The sequence below is a fragment of the Mustela lutreola genome, chromosome 7 (genome assembly GCF_030435805.1).
Source record: "Mustela lutreola isolate mMusLut2 chromosome 7, mMusLut2.pri, whole genome shotgun sequence".
In the NCBI taxonomy this organism is placed as follows: domain Eukaryota; kingdom Metazoa; phylum Chordata; class Mammalia; order Carnivora; family Mustelidae; genus Mustela; species Mustela lutreola.
The window spans coordinates 137,154,405-137,174,609 of NC_081296.1; the positions used below are offsets into that span (position 1 = coordinate 137,154,405).

A 20,205-nucleotide genomic window follows, 5' to 3' on the forward strand; every position below is an offset into this window, starting at 1 on the left:
CTTCCTCTCTCTCTGCCTGCCTCTCTGGCTACTTGTGATCTCTGTCTGTCAAATAAACAAATAAAATCTTTTTAAAAAACGTTCTAAAACTAGGACACCTGGGTGACTCAGCTGGTTAAGCATCTGCCTTCTGCTCAGGTCATGACCCCGGGATCCTGGGATGGAGTCCCTATCAGGTTCTCTGCTCAGCAGGGAGTCTGCTTCTCCCTCTCCCTTGCCCCTCCCCACTGCTTGTACTCTCTCAAATAAAGAAATAAATCTTAAAAAAAAAAAAAAAAGTTTAAATTGACTGTGGTGTTGGTAGCACAACTCTGTTAGGGTACCAAGAATGACTGACTGACTTATACATTGTATATGGGTGAATTACATGGAATAAGAATTATACCTCAGGAGGGCTGTTCTAAAAACATTAAAGAAAAACTACCCAAGAGCCAAGTGCCCACCTTCACACTCACGAGCTGCTGGCACTTACTTTGAAGACTTCACGGAGTCATCTGCCCAGCCTCCTTGCCTGCGGGGTGGTTTGGGAGGGGGAGCCTGAAAGGGGACAAGAAGCCAAAATCACAGTCACTCACCACTGGTATTCGTGCATGCAGGGGATGAGGCTGAGGCCACCTCAACCAATAGTCTATCAAAATATTTCCAATAAAAATATAGTAACCTTTCTAATTTACTTTCAAAATCTGGATGCTTTTGAGCCCTTCGGTAGGTGTGTAAAAGCAAGATCCATAGGGCAAGATCTGGATGGCAGAGTCTACTGAAAGCCTTAGATGGCTGCCTTGGTGGCTCAGAGAGTTGGTTGAGCGACTGCCTTCAGCTCAGGTCATGATCCTAGATTCCTGGGATTGAGCCCCATACTGGGCTCCCTGCTCAGAGGGGGGTCTGCTTCTCCCTCTGACCTTCCCCCTCTCATGCTCGCTCTCTTTCTCATTCTCTCTCTTTCAAATAAATACATACATTCTCTCTCTCTCTCAAATAAATAAATAAACAGGAAATCTAAAAAAAAAAAAAAAAGAAAAAAAAGAAAGAAAAGAAATGCTTCATACTTTTTAAGCCAGCAATTCTAATCCAAGGAATTCATCCCAAAGAAACAATTAGAAAGAGACATAAGGGTTGTTTCTGAATAGTAAACAACTCAAAACCAAAATAGATGGCGATAAGAAATTACGTAAATAATGGAACACACATGTGAAAATACTATGTAATAATGAAGAACTATGGTAAAAAAGAATACTTAATGAGATGAGAATGTTTGGTATATAGTAACTCTTAAAAAACATGTTGTAGAATAGTAGGTACATGCTTCTAATTTGAGGAAAAGATTTTTAATACATAGTGTTAACTAGTATGAGAGGGGATTCCAGGGACAGAACTGTGGGCAATTTTTTTAGTCCCTTCTCTGTGTTGTTATGCATGGTCTAATTTTTTAAATAATCACCTTATATTATTTTTATAAACTGAAAGGTAATAAAAAAGGATATAAGACAAAGGTTTGCTTAACAGACTTGAATTAAATGGGTGGGTTACAAATCTACTCAGATTCCTTAGGGAAGAGGGAGTCACCTGCCAAGGATGCATTCAGAAGCCTAAGTACAGGCGTTCCGGTCCAGCATATCTCAACTGGAAATACCAAGGGGATGTCAAGCAATCCACTGAGTCAGTCAAGTTGGATAAAAGAGCAAAGAATACTTCCTACTTTCCATTCCCCAGCATTCCCATAGGATTGTTTTTTGAAGTATCAATTTCCTTATTCTAACAATGGCATATAATTATAATTCTCAGTCTTAAGAGATACTTTGATGAATGGACTTAAAACATGGGTTGGCCAACTTTTTCTATGGAGAGTTGAGCAGTTTTGATTCTGCAGGCCATACAGCCTTTGTTCCAAATCAGTTCTGATACTGTAAGGCAATAAAGAGCTATGGACCATAAGTGAACAAACGGATGTCTCTGTGTTCCAATAAAACTTTGTAAAAATAAGCAGTGGGCCAATTTAGCAGGAAGGATGTGGTTTGCAGAACCTTGAACTAAAATGTGGCATTGCAACATCCTTTAAATTGATCACTTAAAGCCTAACTTGTAACTTTTAAAGAAAACATTCTCTCAACATGCCAAAATACATTTATACTTTCGATATTTTATTTTGCACCAAGATACATTTCCTTTCTGGCTTCTCTCGTAGAATGGGACTTTCTTCAGAGTAAGCCAGAACCTGCTGGAAAAGGCTAACTGAGAAGAAATCAAGCCCCAGGATGCCTGTATCCAACTCAGCTCCCAGGAAATGGTAAGCGGAGCTTTAGAAAAAACAAACTTGAGTTTTCTTTGCCAGAGGCAGGTAATGGAGCTATGTGGGGGACTCTGTTAGAAATGCCGAAAGTGCCGAAGTGGAGAACAAGCTATTATTTGTCTCTACCAGAGGAATATCCAAAGAAGACAGACCAGAGGGATATCCAAAGAGATGCTCACTGGTGCTTCCCGCTCCACATACCCTTATCTGCTGTCCCTGCCACCCACACTCACCCACCCCGAGGTCACGAGGGGAAGCCTTCTAGTCCAAGGCCCCCACTGCCCTGAGACACTGACTGGACCACAGTGCACCAGTCTGACCCCACTGGAACCAATCGATATGCCTGTCCCAGCACTCCAGAACTGAGGCTCAGAGGCTAGGCTGTTCAGACAGCATGAACACTGAAACTATAAGGACCAGCGGGAATTAGAAAAACCCCAAAGTGCCAAAAACCAAAGTTGTATGAGCAGAAAATGACAATCTTGCCCTATCAACCTCCTACTGCGTATAAAGCCTTCCTACTGGGGAGGCTTGATAGGTTAAAGAGAACAGAACCACACAGGGCCCCTCTGAGGATGTCTGAAGGCAATCTGGCCTACAGGCGATCCTCCTGGGCTTCTGCAGGTGACATCCCACGCTTCTCCACCCAAGGACAGGACCACCTTGTGATAACGAATATTCCTGAATGTGGAGGTCACAGATGTGTAGCCACAGGTTGTGTGCAGACAGACAGCAGCTTCTTGGTGTGTTTTTATTTTTATAACTTAGGCTACCACTGTAAAAACTGGACGATTTCCACATAAAATGTCATTTTCCAGCTTCTCTCAAAAAACTCTAAGGGCCAGTAACAGTGGGGCTGAGTATGAGTGGCAGCTGTCCCTGAAGACAGGACCAGCGCGCCATTCCCCAGGTGGCCCCGGTCCTCACTCGCCCTCTTTGCCTCCTTCCTGCTAAATTCAATGCCAGCTGCCGCTTACTAGCATCCTCCTTGTGCTGCTGTTTCTCTTCCAGGGCAGAATCCTGCGTTCCTGTGTCCAGTGGAAGTGGGAACGGGAAAGCTAGGTCAGCTGTTTTGAGAAAAGTGGGCAAGAGCATGTGTCTTGGTCGGGAGCGGGAGCTGACCTTGCGACTTCAGCACGCACACTGAAGGAGCATCTGTCTCATCCCTCGCCCCACGTCACTCCCCGAAGCTGCCCGCCCGCCCCCCACCCCCAACAGTCACCTGGGCATGGGACCCCCAGCTACTCCCCCCTCAGAGCTGGGCTTTCCTCTGTTAGCTCTGGATATTGGAAAGCACAGAATGAACCAAGTCAAACGCAAGGTGCCACAAAGTCGGGGTGTCCGAGCCTGCCTGGCGCCTTCCCAGCGTTGGGAGCTGCAGAGAGTCCACAAGAAGGCAGGGGACCTGCGTGGCACTGGCGGGCTCCCGCTACTTGTCTCCTGATCCCGGCAGATGCACAAGCAACAGACACTTCTGTCAAAAGGCACTCCTTTGAGTAACCGCTAAACTGTGGGCCTAAATCAGTGGCTTCACAGCAAGTACTCAGAGCGGCGCCGGGCACGCCGGTCCTCCATCTGCCGTTACCATCGCCGCCGTCATCCGTATTACTCACGTCCATATATGAAAGCTCGGACTGTGGGTCATAAAATATCCTACCCTTTAGAAAAAAGATAAAGGGGGAAAAAAAAAAAAAAGACTCCTTTGAGCCTGGCCTGAGCTGTCATTCTGACTACTAAGGGACATTGTGTGGTTAATAAAGCTCCCTAAGATTCTAAAAACCAAAATGACCGGCTTTATCTCCTTTAACCGCAAATCCCAGGAAGCCATGGCTATTGGGGGGATGAGAACAAATCCCTTCCGGCCAGAGGAAGCACAAAGACACACTTTCTCTCATGCTCCTCCCATTACAAAATGGTACCAGCTGCTACATTAGGACGGCAGCTTCAAAGCAAAAAGATCCCCACAGAAGAGCCACAGCTCCGCGTCTGATGGGACTGGAAAACTGGTTCCAAATTCACAGGGTGTTTTCACAAGTAATGAAAGACTTCAAGGGTTGACAGGATGCCGTAAAAACCACGTAAGCTACTCTCCCGTGAGAGGCCAAGAAGTTCTCTGAGCAAAGTGGGACTGAGGCCATGATTGTTCTCCCCACTCTTCTCTGGGGGTCTCGGCCAACCTCAGGAGAGCGCATGGGGCGGATGGGAGACCCGAGGGGCAGGCAGAACATGCTCTCTGCAAACTAGGGCTCGGGCGTGAAGCTGGGGCTGTCTCCTTCCTCATGGGGAATCCTTATGTTCAGCCTAGCACTCTGGGGCCCAGGGTAAAAACATTTTTTTTAATACTCCCTACTATGAGTCTTGTTATGGCTACACACAGACACCCTATCTAGATGAAAGAGACTTAATTAGCCACTCCGAAGTGATAAAGGCTCTTCCCCAGAATTTACCTTTGTTCCCCATGTGGGGAGCCAGGCACGGTCCTATGTGCACTGGGTGAGACAGGAAAAGCAGACGTCACCTCTGTTCTCAAATGTTACCTCTATTCCGTGAGGCAGAAGAGAGGTCAAATTCGGTGTATATCAGACATATACGAACGCTATGTGATGGCATGTCAGGGCCACTGGGGAATTTAAGAGGCCACAGTGGACGTGGGACACACGCGTCAGGGATGGGGGCAGGGGGCTACTCCAGGGACAGGCCGCATCCATGGTCCAAGGGCGAAGCAGTTTTCTTGCAGTTTTCTTGCCACCTCTGCTGGTTTTACTGGAACACTCTCTCCTGTCTCATTCAGACAGAACTCAGGACACAACCGAGGATGAAATAGAACTGTGCCAGGCCAAGAAGTGCCGAAGACCCTTGGAGAGGGCAGGGAAGCTTTATGGATGTGAAATATAAAGAGAGATGAAAAGGCAAAGCATTTCTGAAGGAACTAGATGCAAGGTATAGGGGTTCCAGAATAGCACATAACACTTGGGCCGCAGCAAATGCTAGTAACCAATCGTCATATTTGCAGGAGTCCCTGGGAAAACTCTCCCGGAAGAGGGGGTAGTCTGAGCAGCCTGACATCTATCCTTTTACAATGCGGGCCATAAGAGGAAGCTGATGAAACCCAGTCACAATGGTGATTCGACATCAGGTGCAAATGACCTCGTCTGAAACGTAAGGAGATAACCGACTTTCAGCAATATAATTGAGAAGGTCTGGCAGGTCCTTTGCACGGACAGTCCAGCCCCTGAGAGCCTGGCTGATCTTCCTAAGAGCTACGATGGCATCTAAATACCCAGTAAGCCCCTGTTTCAAAAAGAATGCCACGGCTTTCTCCCAGGGTGATCTGAAACACAAGACCCACTCATAGGCTATGGCCTTCCTGTAGCTCCTTTTAGAACCAGCTGCCAGAACTCAGCTTCCCCCTTCTCCGAGGTGACAGATGAGATGTGGGGGGATGTCAGGGGCCTGCATGCGCTCCCCAGCTGAACTGTCAGGGATCCAGTCCCTGCCTGGAGTGGTGAAAGGTTGTAACCCTTCAGCTATGGGCCCTTCGTGTGGGGCCAGGGGTGCTTCCCTCTCTTGCCCATCAGGTCTGGGGAGGACATGAAGACATGAATGTATGATTTATGCGCTCTCAAACCTTTGGTGCTCGAGTTCTCTGTGTAATGACCCCAGCATTTAAAGGAAAAGGAATTTACTCTTGCTCCATCCTCTTAAACTAAAAACTTACACTTGAGGCAGGCTAAGACAGTCAGTAGGGGCATTTTTTTTTAATTCATGGAGCCCAGTTACTCTAAAATCCTCCCTTATCCACGCACTTGGGAAGACATTACCAATCCGTTTGAGTCATGACTTTGGAAGAAGTCTGTACGCTATGTCTGTGTTAGGAGAAGGGAAAACAAATAAAACAAAACAAACAAACAAACCAAAAACTCCACCCTGGATGGGTAAGGAGGGGACAGCTCAAGTGATCTGAAAGGCCAGAATGAAGACCCGATTCCAGAATTCAGAAGTCCTATGTCTCCTTCACATTGCTCTGCTTCTGAAAGTCAGAGGCATAACCCCCAAACCATCTGCTGGGAAACCCATTTCTAATTTGGGCAGATTTACTGCCAGGTAACAGTATCCAAATTTGCTTTAAGAAGGACAGAGTCTTAAAATGTGCAACACTACGAGGGCCAGAAATAGGAACGGGTGACGGGAGCCCAAAGGCAGCAAGCGCATCCCACCCGTTCTCTCTTGAAAGCTGGAGTCACGTCTCCGAGTGTGGGAAACGAGCACAGCCTGCTGGGGCCGCCGCCTGACGGACGGAGGGGGCAGGACCCTGCATAGCTCCTGGAGAGAAGCAAAAATGTGCTCTCTCCAAAAATAAACAGGGGGCAGGAGAGACGGAGAGTAAAGAGTTGGGAGCACGTGACCGGCGGTTGCGGTCCTGAAATACCAGCATTCTACAAAAAGGAGCCTGTAAGAGGCAGGGAGCGGGCAATTCAGGAAACAGCCTCTTTATATGGTCTCATCCGAATGGGCCAGGATTCAACAAACTGGAATTACTCTGTCACAGGGAGCCTTCGGGGCCAGACTGGCTTCTGATCTTTATATGGTTTCCCCCAGATTCTTAAGATGCCGAAATAGAAAAGATGCTGCAGTGCCAAAAAAGGAGCCTTTTGGGTTGGGAAACTTCTCACACACTCTCGAAAGTCCTGGAGAAACCCCACAATATGAATCAGTCCCAAATCCAAATGGCAACCTGCTTCAAAAACTCAGTGCAAACACACGCACAAATTCCCAACAGCAAAGACATTCTGTTAGGCAAGATCCGCTGCAAACGTGACACACACCCCTCTATCTCCCAGCTGCCAGGGGCAACGCAGCTCCCGTCCTCAACTGTTGCCTGTGGGCTAAGAGCACACTTCCCTTCCTTTCTCCAGCAACCCAATGGAAGATCCAAGAAAGGTTTTCGTCGATGCTGGGTGAGAGACAAGGCTAACACTGATTAAGACAGGAGTACAACACAGGGGCTGGTGTTCATTCCTCAGATCTGTCCTCCAGCCTCCACCCTGGCTGTGACAGCTAATTCATCACAGACCTCAGTTTCTCCCTCATGGATTTAAGGTCATGGAAGGTAACGGACCTTAAAACGGAACCCCTGTGAGTCAGCATAGCTCTTTCGAGACGCAATGCACGTAACAAAATGCAGAATCTGTTTTCAGTATAAGAAAGAAGCCTGAGTGTCAGTAGATGTTAAAGCCAGCAGGTGAAAGACTGATTGATGGGGAACCAGACATTCTCGTGGTGCCAAAGAATCGCCCCATACATCACCCGCAGTCACAAAGGAGAGAATGTTCCTTCCCCATGGAGATACCTATCATGACCCTCACTCACTGAGCAAACTTAGCAGCATGACCAGTGGGAGGCGAGGAGCTGCTGCTGGAGGCTCCGGGCCCCACCCGGGGAAAATTCCCGCTGCTAAAGGTCCTCAAGTCCTCCAATGGGATTCCCAGCTTATTGCCAGAGGAAGAGCGAGAGCAGGAAGAATCAGACAGATCTAGCATGGGGGGAAACTCTTGGACAACTGGCCCTAAAAGTCAGTCCCAGACTATTCTCAACTGAGAGAGACTTAAGAGACATGGAATTCAGAGTGGTTCTTGATTGGATCCGGATTTTTAAAAAAAGACATGTGATGACAACTGGGGAGAATGAATATGGACCTGGTAATAGATGATATTAGGGAACTCTGAGCACTGAGAGGCGTGGAATTGCGGATTTCTAGGAAACTATCCCCCACCCCCTCCCCAGTTTTTTTTTCAGAGATACGTGCTAAAGTATTAAAGCAACATACCAAAAAACATATATAAAACACATAAATATATATCTTCAAATAGTCTATAAATTATCATTCAAGAAAATCTAGCTCATTGTTGGTAACAGCTGAAGCCACGCAGTGGGTATATGCTGTTCATTGTACTCTATTACTGTGTCTACTTTTCTGGATGTTTCCAATGTCAACGTGAACTTAAAAAAAAAAAGAAAGAAACCAGATGCATAAAGTTTAGGTTAACGAAAGAGACAAAAGGCAGGGCTGATGAGGGACAGGGGCACCAATATGAGCATCTATCTGCTCGGGAAGAACCATGCTAAACAGGGACAGGCATTCTTCGCTTCACGGCTGGAAATTCTTAACACCAACACCCTGAGGACCAGAAAACTCTACACCCCAAATCTCCAGTCTTGAGATCCCTGCCACAATTACAATGACAGGAGAGTGAGCTTTTTATACGAAGTGCCTCCTCACACCCTCCCACGCTTCAGTTTACTGTGGATCAGAGTTCAATCTTGTGTGTAAATGGACATAATGAAATTTGGGTAAGAAAAAAGTGGGGTGGAAAGAACATGAGACTGGACACCAGGTCATCCCGGGCCTAGTCCTGATTCTACCAATAGCTACTTCCATGATTCTGGAGTTTCAATGAAGCTAGAAGGGATTCCTCTCAGTGGTACAATTTTGTGATTCTATGAGTCCAAGCATTATAGTATCTTCAATTCAGGGAGAGCGTACAAAGGGTAAGAAAGGTAAATAATGACAAAACATTGATCATCGGTTTGAGCTAAAATGAAGAAGATGGAGACAGAGAAAAATAAGACAAGGTCAAGAGAAAAAATAAGAATAAGCAAAAGGATGTGATCAATGGTGAATGAGCCCATCAATGCAATGACAAAGCATATACTCACTAATTCATAGCAACTGATAACAATATTAGTCAACATCCCTTGAGGGTTTGCTAGACACCAAAGCTTTAACAGAGTTACTCTGCAGACTCCTCACGCCCCAGTGGAGGACAACTACCACATTTACCATTGCCAAGTTCACCAATGAAGAAACTGAAGCTAAGAGGTTAACTCACCTAAAATCATCTTGTTTCTAAGCCATAGAGCAAGGATTCGAATCTGTGTCTGACACCAAAGCTTTGCACTGAACCAGGTGCTACATGAATTCCTAGACATTAGATGCATACCAGCTAGAACAGGCTTGAAAAGACAAAGGAACTACAGGAAAGACTCCAACTGGGTTGAAACAAACTAAACAATAAGGGGAACTAGAATGACAAGGGTAAAGCTTGGGCAGGCCAAACCAAAAGGACCGTCTTCTTCCTTCACTTTCTGGGCACAGAGCAAGACGTAGCTGATCATGATGGCAGTGTGTTCAATGAGATGGAGGACCAGAAAGTAGCTTGGTCTAACACTTACTTCTTCGGCATGCTCAACCACGGGATGGGTTAAGAGTAAAGACAGGATTGAAAAGTGATGCCAAAAATAAACCACGCTGTCACTGAGCACTGTGCCGAACTGTATTAAGATGAATTCAATATAAATCTTTGTGCTTGGAAAGTGGCTGTCTTTACTGCCTGTCACAAGCTACGCTCCTCATACCAATGGAGCAGTAGTTGGAAGAATGAGGGACTGAATGCGGGGAGGAGGGAGTTTTCCAGAAAGAAGAAGAGGAGAAAGGCCATAGTTTTAAAAGAGGGGTGGAGGGACAGGTTGGGGCAGGAGGGAGAGTCCTGGGTTGAAATTCTAGAGTCGTCATTTTCTAGCTGTGTAGCCTTGGGCAAGTTGTCTTCATTAAGCCTCCTTGTCCCTGCATGAAACACAACAATGGTCCTGAGTCCTTTACAGATCCATTGTTGTTAATGCTGGAGACCATCTCTGGCACAGAGCACACAGTAAATGGTGGTGAAAGTGGCTGATATTTATGAATTTAGAATTCATAATATTAATCAAATGCACACTCTGGAGCCAAGAATCTTGAATGCCCATAGTTGAGACAACAGAAAGGTTCTGACAGGCAAACACGGCAGGGACCTTACCTGGGGCTGCCTTGCACAGGTTTCATTCTGGGGATCTAACTCTTCCCTATGCCAGCTTCCCTAAAGATAGAGAAATCCTTTAACGTTGACTGAACCAAGAAGAGGCAGCCAGAGTTCTGCTGCTCACTGAGAAATAAATGTGAGGCTCGGGACGACCACAGGGTCTGGCAGTTACTCTAGTGGTGTCACACTTCACCAAATATTCCCACGTACCCTGTAATAAAAGACCCATATCCCATATCTCAGGCCGCAGTCATCAAACTGCCTACTTCAAATGACTCATGGAATGGGTCTGCCAACAGTTTGCCGAAGTGGCTGATCCAAAGAGAACAGACTTCAGCCCCCAAAATCATTCTTAAAATTCATCCTGGATTTTTCTACCCTGGATGGCATCTCTTGATCTCAGTTCTACTGCTCTGGGGTCAGCCTAAAGCAGCTCTCCCCTCTTCTTGGGTCTATACCTTCCAGACACTTTGAAAGCAATGCCCTGGTTCCCCCATACTTTTTGCAGTTCAGCCAAAATAAACATTCCTTTCAACTTTCATCATAAATCAAAACCAGTACATTTCTGTCATTCTCTTAACTCCTTTCGGTTTGCTAAAATCCATCCAGCAGAAATGTGCACCATGTCGAGGGTGGAAATTCCCAGAACTCCAAGAGGCAGGCCCTCCTGGCTCCGGTGGCTTGGTATAAGCACGGTCTAGACTTGCTACCTCAACCAGATCCAGAGTGGAAGAACTCGGAGGAAGCTGTGAGTGGAGAAGCAAGTTTGAGAAACCTGATCTCTCGCGAGACTGACTCTTCAAGGGCGAAGACTGAAAACAAACGAGGGAGCCTGAAAGAAGTCTTAAATCATGGGCCAGCAGCCCTCATCACAGAAGACCTAGAAGGGGCGACGCCCGGCTCCACACCCTGCTCGACCCCATGGTGAGATGCCAGACATCACAGGTCTCACTCTGCAGTTCCTCCCTATTTTGCCTCACTTGTGGGAACAAGAGGAGAAGGTGCCCACATACAGCAAGGCCATGGCCGACAAGTAAGCACTCATTCAACTCACCCTCCAATATTTCTAGTAACTCAGTAATCACACATTTTTTTTTTTTTTTAATTCTAGAACCGTGTTTCCCTAACTTCTAAATTTCATGGACTGTCAACATTTCAAGAATCAAAATTTGTGGGGCATAGGAGGTGGTTGGACATACAGACTTAACAGCTTTTAGTTTTATGAAGAATCTTTTTAAAAGATTGCCTCTCATGGTCATTTCACCTTAAAGAGGGGACCTTTTCAATCTTCCCAATGGGAAGGACACAAACCACAATAAAGAATGTTCCTTTCTGGGTACCTGGGTGGCTCAGTCTGTTGGGTGTCTGCCTCCGGCTCAGGTCATGGTCTCAGAATCCTGGAACTGAGTCCCTACCTTGGGCTCAGAGAGCCTGGTTTTCCCTCTCCCTCTCCCCTCACCTCTTCCCAGCTGGCTTGTGCTCTCTCTCATTTTCTCTCTCAAGTAAGTAAAGTCTTAAAAAAATAAATAAATAAAAAGAATGTTCCTTTCATTTGATTAAATTCAGTTTATGAAAAACTTAACTACACTGTTCTTGGTTTTCTCATGTTGGTAAAAACTTCCTCACAGACCAGGGTTGAAACATGCTATGTTCTATCTCCTTTTCAGCTTATCAGACCAAGCCCAATGTGGACTTCTCAGGTTTTCATCCCACCCTTTCTGGAACGGCAGGGCTGAAGGCCAGCCACTCTACTCCTCCCGGGTGACGATGCCCTAACACAACAGGCATGACCTAGGTAGTCACTTAATCTACACACTTTGCTGCTCAGTTTGTTGTACAGGAAGACCTTCTATCCTTCAAATAATCCATTGCCAGCCTCTCCAACTCCAGAGGAGGCCTTTCTAGATAAACTTTTCAGAGCGCTTGGCACAGGGTGTGCAAGAATGGGTACTGTCAGCTTTGACTGGATCACAGGTCTCTGGGCCTCTTTCATACCCAGGTTTCTGACTGTTACTTCCAAGTGCACCACTGATGTCAGAACACTTTCTGTCTCGATAGCTAACATACCTAAATGCCCCCAGTTAGTTATCCTAAGAGGAAATCGACATGATCTGTTGATGTTACAACCACTCTCATTCTTTTCTTGTCAATAGTACCACTTGAAAAAACCACAGTGGATTCTGAAACAATCCAAAAGCAATTGGCAGGTTCTGGAATCAGAAATGGGAGAGTGGTCTGTATTCGACTAACATTCACACAGACAACCATAGACTCCAGATGAAATACATAAAACAACTATTTGAAGGCACTGGAAGGCAAACCAAAGCAGGCAGAAACCAGAGGGGACTTGATCCTTGAAGGAAAAAAACTGTACGGGGGTAAAAACCCATGCTTAAGTGGATTTTCCCCTTGAGTGCACCCTCCAGTCTGGGCAGCAACTGAGCAGCTAGAACTCAAGCAGAAAGCTGCAGTTTTATTCGCCCGAGGACAAATTTGCAGACGGCCAGGGTCACTAAAATTAGAAAGGGAGAAATCCTGGGAAGAAAGGAGCCCCAGATCTGCATTTTTACTCCCCTAAAATCCTTTAGGCAATACCTGAACTACATTAAGAAATCTAGGGAAAAGCAAATGCTAAAGAAATAAAGAGAAAAAAAGAAAAAGCACAAAGAAGTGCTGAGTGGAAATGAGACTTTAGCTGCTGCTCCCTGGAGGGGACAGGAATTGGTCTGAGTTCCACCAAGTTAAGGGTGTTTGGTACATACCTTGAGTTTTTTCCAAAGAAATTTCAAGTGAATCACACCTTAGGAGTAACGGCTATGTCCCAGGACTCCGGGATTTATTCTAGGACTAAAGGCAAAACCCAAATAGACCTGACCCAACAAAGTCTAAAATCAAGTCTTCCTAAGTTCAAGGTGTCCTGCAAATAATTAAACTGTCTATTAAAACAAAAATCAGGGACGCCTGGGTGGCTCAGTTGGTTAAGCAGCTGCCTTCGGCTCAGGTCATGATCCCGGCGTCCTGGGATCGAGTCCCACATCGGGCTCCTTGCTCAGCAGGGAGCCTGCTTCTCCCTCTGCCTCTGTCTGCCATTCTGTCTGCCTGTGCTCGCTCTCTCCCTCTCTCTCTGATAAATAAATAAAAATCTTAAAAAAAAAAAAGAATAACTTTAAAAAAAAAATAAAAATAAAACAAAAATCAACACTTTTCAGAGGACGATAACATAATCCAGAATTTCCACAATGTATCATCCACAAGGTCCTGTATACAAACAGAAATGACTGGACATGTGAAGAAACATGAAAATGTGACCTACAATCAAAAGAAAAACCAACAAAAAACTGACCCCAAGATGACCCAAATATTGGAATTAACAGATAAAAGTTTTAAAGCAGTTATTTTAAGAATATGTTCAAGGACTTTAAAGAAAAGATGTTCATAACGAATGCACAAATGGGGAATCTAATAGAAGCTAAGGGGGGGGGAGAAGAAAAAGAAAAGTGGAAATTTAGAACTTAAAAGTTCAGAATTTGCAATAAAAAATTTTAGTTTGACAACAGCAGAAGAAATAATCACTGAACCTAAAGACAGAAAACAGAAAATAAATCCAGTTTGAAGGGGAAAAAAAGATAAAAGATGGGGGAGGGGAATTAGCAATTCTTTAGGGAGGAAAAACATAGGACAAATCAAAGGGACAATATCAAGCAGTTTAACACATATGCAGTTGGAGTCTCAGGAACAAAGAGAGAGAAAATGGAGCAAAGATATATTTGAAGAAATAATGGCCTAAAGTTTCCCAAATTTGGTGAAAAATACTGGCTTACTGATCTAAGAACCTCAGCAAATTCCAAGTAAATCACAACTAGCTACATCACAGTCACACTGCTGAAAACCAAAGAAGATAAAAAGAAAATCTTTGAAGCAGCAAGAGAGAGGAGAAAAGATTTACATGAAGGAGAACAATCCTCAGAAACAATGAAGGCCAGAGGACAAAAGAATGAAGATCTTTAAAGAGCTTGGAAGGCAAAAAATTCTCAATTCAGAACTCTATATTGACAGAAAGTATCCTTCAGAAATGGGCGTGAAATAAAACTATTTTCAGATCAAGCAAATAGGGAGGGGTTCTTAGCAAATCCGTACTATAGGAAATGCCAAGGGAAGTTCTTCAAGCTAAAGAGAAATGCTGCCAGAGGGAAACCTAGACTACCAGGAAGAAATGAAGAACAAGAGATATGGTAAACACGTGGATAGATATAAAAGACAATCTATTTCTCTGAACGTCTCTAAACGACAGCTATTTAAAGTGAGGTGACAAAGGGTATTGTAGAGTTTCTGAAGTAGGGAGGGTTAAAGCATGTGACATCACCAGCACAAACGATGAGAGGGGTCAAAAGGACTTCTACTGAAGGGGTATGACAGTAACTTCACGTAGCCATGGATGAGTTAAAGATGTATTTTCTAATCCGTGGAGCAACTACTAAAATAAAGTATAAAAAACTATACCTAAAAAAACAATGGAGAGCTGAAAATGGAATATAGAAGCAATTAGCTAACCAGGCTGACATCATTCTCTATTATACCCGGTAGAGGCATGGGACCAGAAATGTTTCAGTCTATCACAAAGGACATTCAACGCCCGTCAGTACCTTTTTCCTGTAAAATATCATTATTAAAAGGATATTTTACTATCATTCTGTTCCTTCTCAGTAATTATTGACATGCTACAGAAGGAGAAGAAATCTAGCCCAGCTAATGATTTCAATGAGGCTTTCTGATCACAGTCTTCTGGTTCCTAACTGACTGGATATTCCCTACTTACAGCATACCTTTTCTTTCCATCTCCTCACCTCTCCTAGATCCTGGCATTCCACCTCCCCCCGCCAAAACGATGTCTTTTTTCAGGCAGTTCTTTTAAGGAGAGTCTGTCCAGTGTTTTAAGACCCCACAAACCAGGGCCCCAGCTAAGGCTCACTTCCCAGAGTTCCTCAAAACCATTATTCTTCCAAAGTATTAAGGAACACTTCTCTGGAAACTAATCTTGTTCAGCTATGTCACAGACTTCATGTCTGTCACAAACGCAGTGAGCAAGACAGATCCGAAATTACGTTATTACCACTCCTCAACCTGCCCCACCATTCTTCGCAAAGCCGATGTTTTCATCAACAGTCCAACCAATGCTTAGCCAAAGAGTTCCCTGACTCTTTAAACACCAATGACCTTGCTACTTCCAACATGTCATAAACCGGAACTGCTCCATTCCCGAAGTATCTAGCCCCCTCCTTCCCTCCTCATCCAAGAACTCCCTTCTTCGTTTTGCTTCCTTCTCCATCAACCCAGCTCACTCCCAAGGTCTATCACCACTACGCTTCACTCCCTTGCCTTTTTACGTTTCCCCTAGAACTACCCCCAAATCTGGATTGAGTCACCCACAATCCTCCACTCTGTCAATACCCACCTGCTGAGGGGTGCTGGGAACCTGTACAACCACGCCAATTAAGGCCTACCAAGCTCATCTTCCGCCTTCTCTCAGCTGGATCCTACTGGTCTCCCGGCTTCTGTCTCACTTTCCTCCAATCTGTACTCCACACCTGCATGGGCCCCTGAGAGTTACAGAGCGTTCTAGATAGCGAAGGGATGCTAGGTCTCAGTCAGAAAGGGTTTTCTACATAAGCCTTTCTGGTGGGCTGCCTAACAAATTCTCTAAAGAAAGGCGCCTGAACATCTAGGGCTCTTGTAACTTGGCCATGATTTATTTTCTCATTTTAGTAAGTATTTACTTTCATAGTTCATTTTGAACTCATAATTTTGAATTATTTTTCTTGATGAAAGCCTCCAAACTATTTAAGTCTCGGGGTCCACAAAACCTGGTTCCATCCATGACCAGTGCTTGGCAAAGTGTTCCTTCTAAAAATGCAAATTAAAAAAATAATCATAAGGGCACCTGGGTAGCTCAGTCGATTAAGTGTCCGACTCTTGATTTTGCTCTGGTTATGATCTCAGGGTTGTGAGGTTGAGCCCCATTGTCAGGCTCCACAATAGGTGTGGAGCCTGCTTGGGCTTCTCTCTCCCTCCGCCTCTGCGCCCCATCCTCTGCTCACATGTGCTCTCTAATAATAATAATAATTTTAAAAAGCAAATTTGGTCTACGAAATTTGGGCTCTTCTCTGTTTAAAACTCTCACACATTCGCACCCTGGAGATCATGAAAGGTCTGTGAGCTACCCAAAGGAATGAGAAGTTTTTCCTGTACGTTCTTAGAAACCCCCGTTCTGATGATTTGCACAACTGTTATCATCAGTTTCAACTTTCTCTTAAGCTCCAGACCACATTTTCAACTGTTTACTTGACAGACCTCTTTGAAAATCCTGGAGGCAACTCAAATTCAAATTGCCCTAAACTGAAATAATGACCCCTTCTGGCTCCCCCACTGCTAACACTCTTAAATCTTCAGTCTCAAAAACATCAGTATCTACTCAGTCACGGTAGCTACACATGGGGTGAACTCCAGACTGTCCTCCCTCCTACCTCCAACAGTCAACCTGCTACCACAGCCTATCTATCTTCTCTTCAAAGCATCTCTGGGCACGGACCTCTTCTCTTCACCCCCATTGCCAGGTTTCAGTTAATTGTTGCCCAAAGTAAGGGGCATACGGCACCGTAAGCAAGACCACCACAGGTGGTAGGTGGCCATGCCTTTTAAAAACAGCCATGCATTTAATTTTTTTCTTCTTTTACTTAAATTCAATTAATGAACGTATAGTGTATTATTAATTTCAGTGGTGGAATTTAGTGATTCATCAGTCTTATCTCACACCCAGTGCTCATGACATCACGTGCCTTCCTTAAGGCCCAGCACCCATTACCACGCCCACCCTCCAGCAACCCTCAGCTTGTTTCCGAGAGTTAAGAGCCTCTTATGGTTTGTCTCCCTCTCTGATTTTGTCTGGTTTTATTTTTCCCTCCCTTCTCCTACGATCCTGTTTTGGTTCTTGAATTCCACATTTGAGTGAAACTATGTAGTATTTCCTGTGATTGCTTGTTTGGCTCAGCATAATACCCTCTAGTTCAGTCATGCATTTTAACGTGAAACCAAAGAGACTGCCCTATTGTTAAATCTGACAGATCCTGCTAGGACCCTCTTAGTGACATCGAACACTCTTGACCCTCCCTCCTTCTTGGCACTGGATGCTACAGGTGTCTGCACTTCCCTTCCCCACTCTGGCGAGTCCTCTGCAATGTTCTTTGGCCGTGTGTTTTTAAACATGGATGTTCCTCAGATTCTGTCCAATGGCTTCCTCTCTTCTTATGCTACGAACTGCCCCTTACAGAGCTGGGCTTCCACTTACCACCTCAATACTAATGACTTCCAAATCTCTAGCTCCGGCTTCCTGGACATCTCCAGCTAGGGCTCTCATAGGCATCTCAAGCTAACCTAGCCCGGAACTGAACACGCCTCCCGACCTGCTCTTCATTCACTGGACAAGTACTTACTGAGGACCTACAAGGTAACAGGCTCACGGGGAGCAGAACAGTCACTTCTGGAATTTGCAATTAGTGGGGGACAAGGACCTAAATAATTACACAAACATAATTACAAATTGCAGATGAAAATATAAAGTAAAAAAAAAAAAAAAAAGCTAAGGAGTATAATAAGGAGCAGTAATGAGAAGAATAATATTCTTATTTAAAAAGAAGTGATATTCGTGCTGAACAAAGTGCAAAAGAGATGTACGACTCAGCCCAGCAAAGACTAGGGATGAGAATTCTAGGGATCTACCCTACTCCAGTCCATTCTACTGAATCACAGTATTCTAGGGAACTAGAATAGGGAACTTCATAATCTAAAGACTCCACGTGAGTCTTTACACACAGCACAGTGGCAGGTGTGAAATGAAGCTGGAGATGTAGGCAAGTACCAAATCACAGAGCTCCAAGGTCAGGATTTAGGAATTTTTTTTTTTTCCTAGTGAGCTGAGCTCTACACCCAACGTGGGACTCGAACTCATAATCCCCAAGACTGAATGCTTTACTGACTGAACCAGCCAAGCACCCCTAGGATTTTTTCTTTTTTTTTAATCCTAAATGCAATAGGTAGCTATCTCACACTCAAGGAAGGGTCTTGAGTGTGAAATGAATGAATTTCTATCAGACTGCTCTAGCTAAGCGGCAGGAGGGCAGAAACACAAAAGATGAGTCCGAGTATAAGGCAACTGCTACAGTTCAGGTAAGTTAAGAGTGGCTTAAACCATTTTGCTCATTCTTGATCATTTTTTTCCTCACAGGATGGTATTTCTAGCCATAGATTTCAAGAAACCTTTGCTTTGGGAACCTTGCCTGAATATAAGTCAATTCTCATTACAACAGAAGTATCATCATCATGAAAATCTTCACATTCCAGGAAAAAAAAAAAAAAAGATCTCTGAACACAGGCCAGCACTCTACATATTCCAAACAGCGGTCACATCAAATTCTAATGCTACAAGAGCACTGAAGTCTTTTGAGCTGGGTCACGATGAACGGGTATGACCTGTGTTGTTAGAACTCGTACATTCTGAAGATTTTATTTATTTATTTGGCAGAAAGACACAGTGAGAGAGGGAACACAAGCAGGGGGAGTGGGAGAGGGAGAAGCAGGCTTCCCGCTGAGCAGGGAGCCTGATGCGGGGCTCGATCCCAGGACCCTGGAATCATGACCTGAGCTGCAGGCAGATGCTTAACTGACTGAGCCACCCTGGCGCCCCACATGTATGTTCTTCTAATGCCAATTAGGAAAGCTGAGCTGAGAGTTCTGACCCCCCTGAGGCAAAGCAATAGCAGTCTGTCATAGGCACCAGCCTGGCTCGTATCACTGATTCATGGACACATATTTTTATTAAGCATCTAGATTACACTTGTTAGAGCAGGATTTGGAATAGCATTAGTCTCTTATTTTGTGAAGTCAAAGGACATTTTCTAAATCCAATCAGATCACAGCTACTTTTTTTTTTTTAAGATTTTTTATTTTATTTATTTGACAGAGAGACATCAGAGAGGCAGAGAGCCCCACATCGGGCTCTCTGCTCAGTGGGGAGCCTGCTTCCCCCTCTCTCTCTGCCTGCCCCTCTGCCTACTTGTGATCTGTCAAAAAAAAAAAAAAAGGATTAAAAAAAAGAAAATTCTCAATCCAGTTTCACAAGTGTATGAATGAATAAATTAATAGATATTACCTTCTACTCCAAGGTCACTGAAGTTAGCAAGGTCATTCTTGCCGTCCTCATTTTCTACCTATATTTCCCCAGAATGACAGAATGATATGTCAGCAATTAAAGATTATTCTTTGGAAAGACTCCCAACCTCTAGACCGAGGGTTGGGTTTTGGAAAGAAGATGGAAAGAGACTAGCAGATGACTGGTCTGTTGTATAGGCAGAAAGGCCTAGAGGAGGGAAATAAAATGGCTTTCTCACCAAAAGGGCTCCTCATCCAAATGCTTTGGTCCTAGGGGCCAGTTAGTTCTAAGAAATATGAATGTCTCTGTATCTTGAGCCGAACTGCAATCAAACCTAAATGAGTGATACTTTCTAATACTTTCAAACGACAGTAATAGTATGTACCAGGCACTATTGGAAAAGCATTACACATTCTTGTTTAATCTTCCAACGACGCTAATGGATAGCTTCTACTGTTATCTCCATGGGATCTGTGGAGACAAGGAACCAGGGTTTGGGTGGATAAAGAACGTGCCCAGGGCAAACACCCTGAAACTGGCAGAGCGGGGATTAAAGACAGAATGGTAATGAGGTCTTCTTCTCACGTTGTGTAGATCACCTGAACAACAGATAATGTGAGGTCCTGGACTAAACTCTTCACATATATTTCTCACCTAACTCTACAGAGGCCTAAGAGAACCTTCAGGTGCTGTTCAAGCACCGCCTCTCAACCTGGGACTCACGGAAACCAGCAAGAGTGACTCCCCCTGCCCTTACAGGGAGCAAACCGAGGCACGAGGTGTTCCCGTGCATCGGGCTGGGACAATGAAAGGGCTCAAGCCAATGCTGGAAGAAAACCTAAAGATGCTGTTTCTAAGGA

At 44.7% G+C, this 20,205-nt stretch overlaps 1 protein-coding gene across 1 annotated transcript in view; it reads right to left on the reverse strand.

Annotated features, from left to right (window-relative positions):
- Nucleotides 1–20,205, reverse strand: part of IFT43 (intraflagellar transport 43) — a 79,646-nt gene that overhangs the window by 49,480 nt on the left and 9,961 nt on the right. Inside the window, exon 3 of the mRNA XM_059182745.1 lies at nucleotides 473–537. Coding sequence (XP_059038728.1) covers nucleotides 473–537 — 65 coding nt within the window. The remainder of the gene's footprint in view (nucleotides 1–472; nucleotides 538–20,205) is intronic.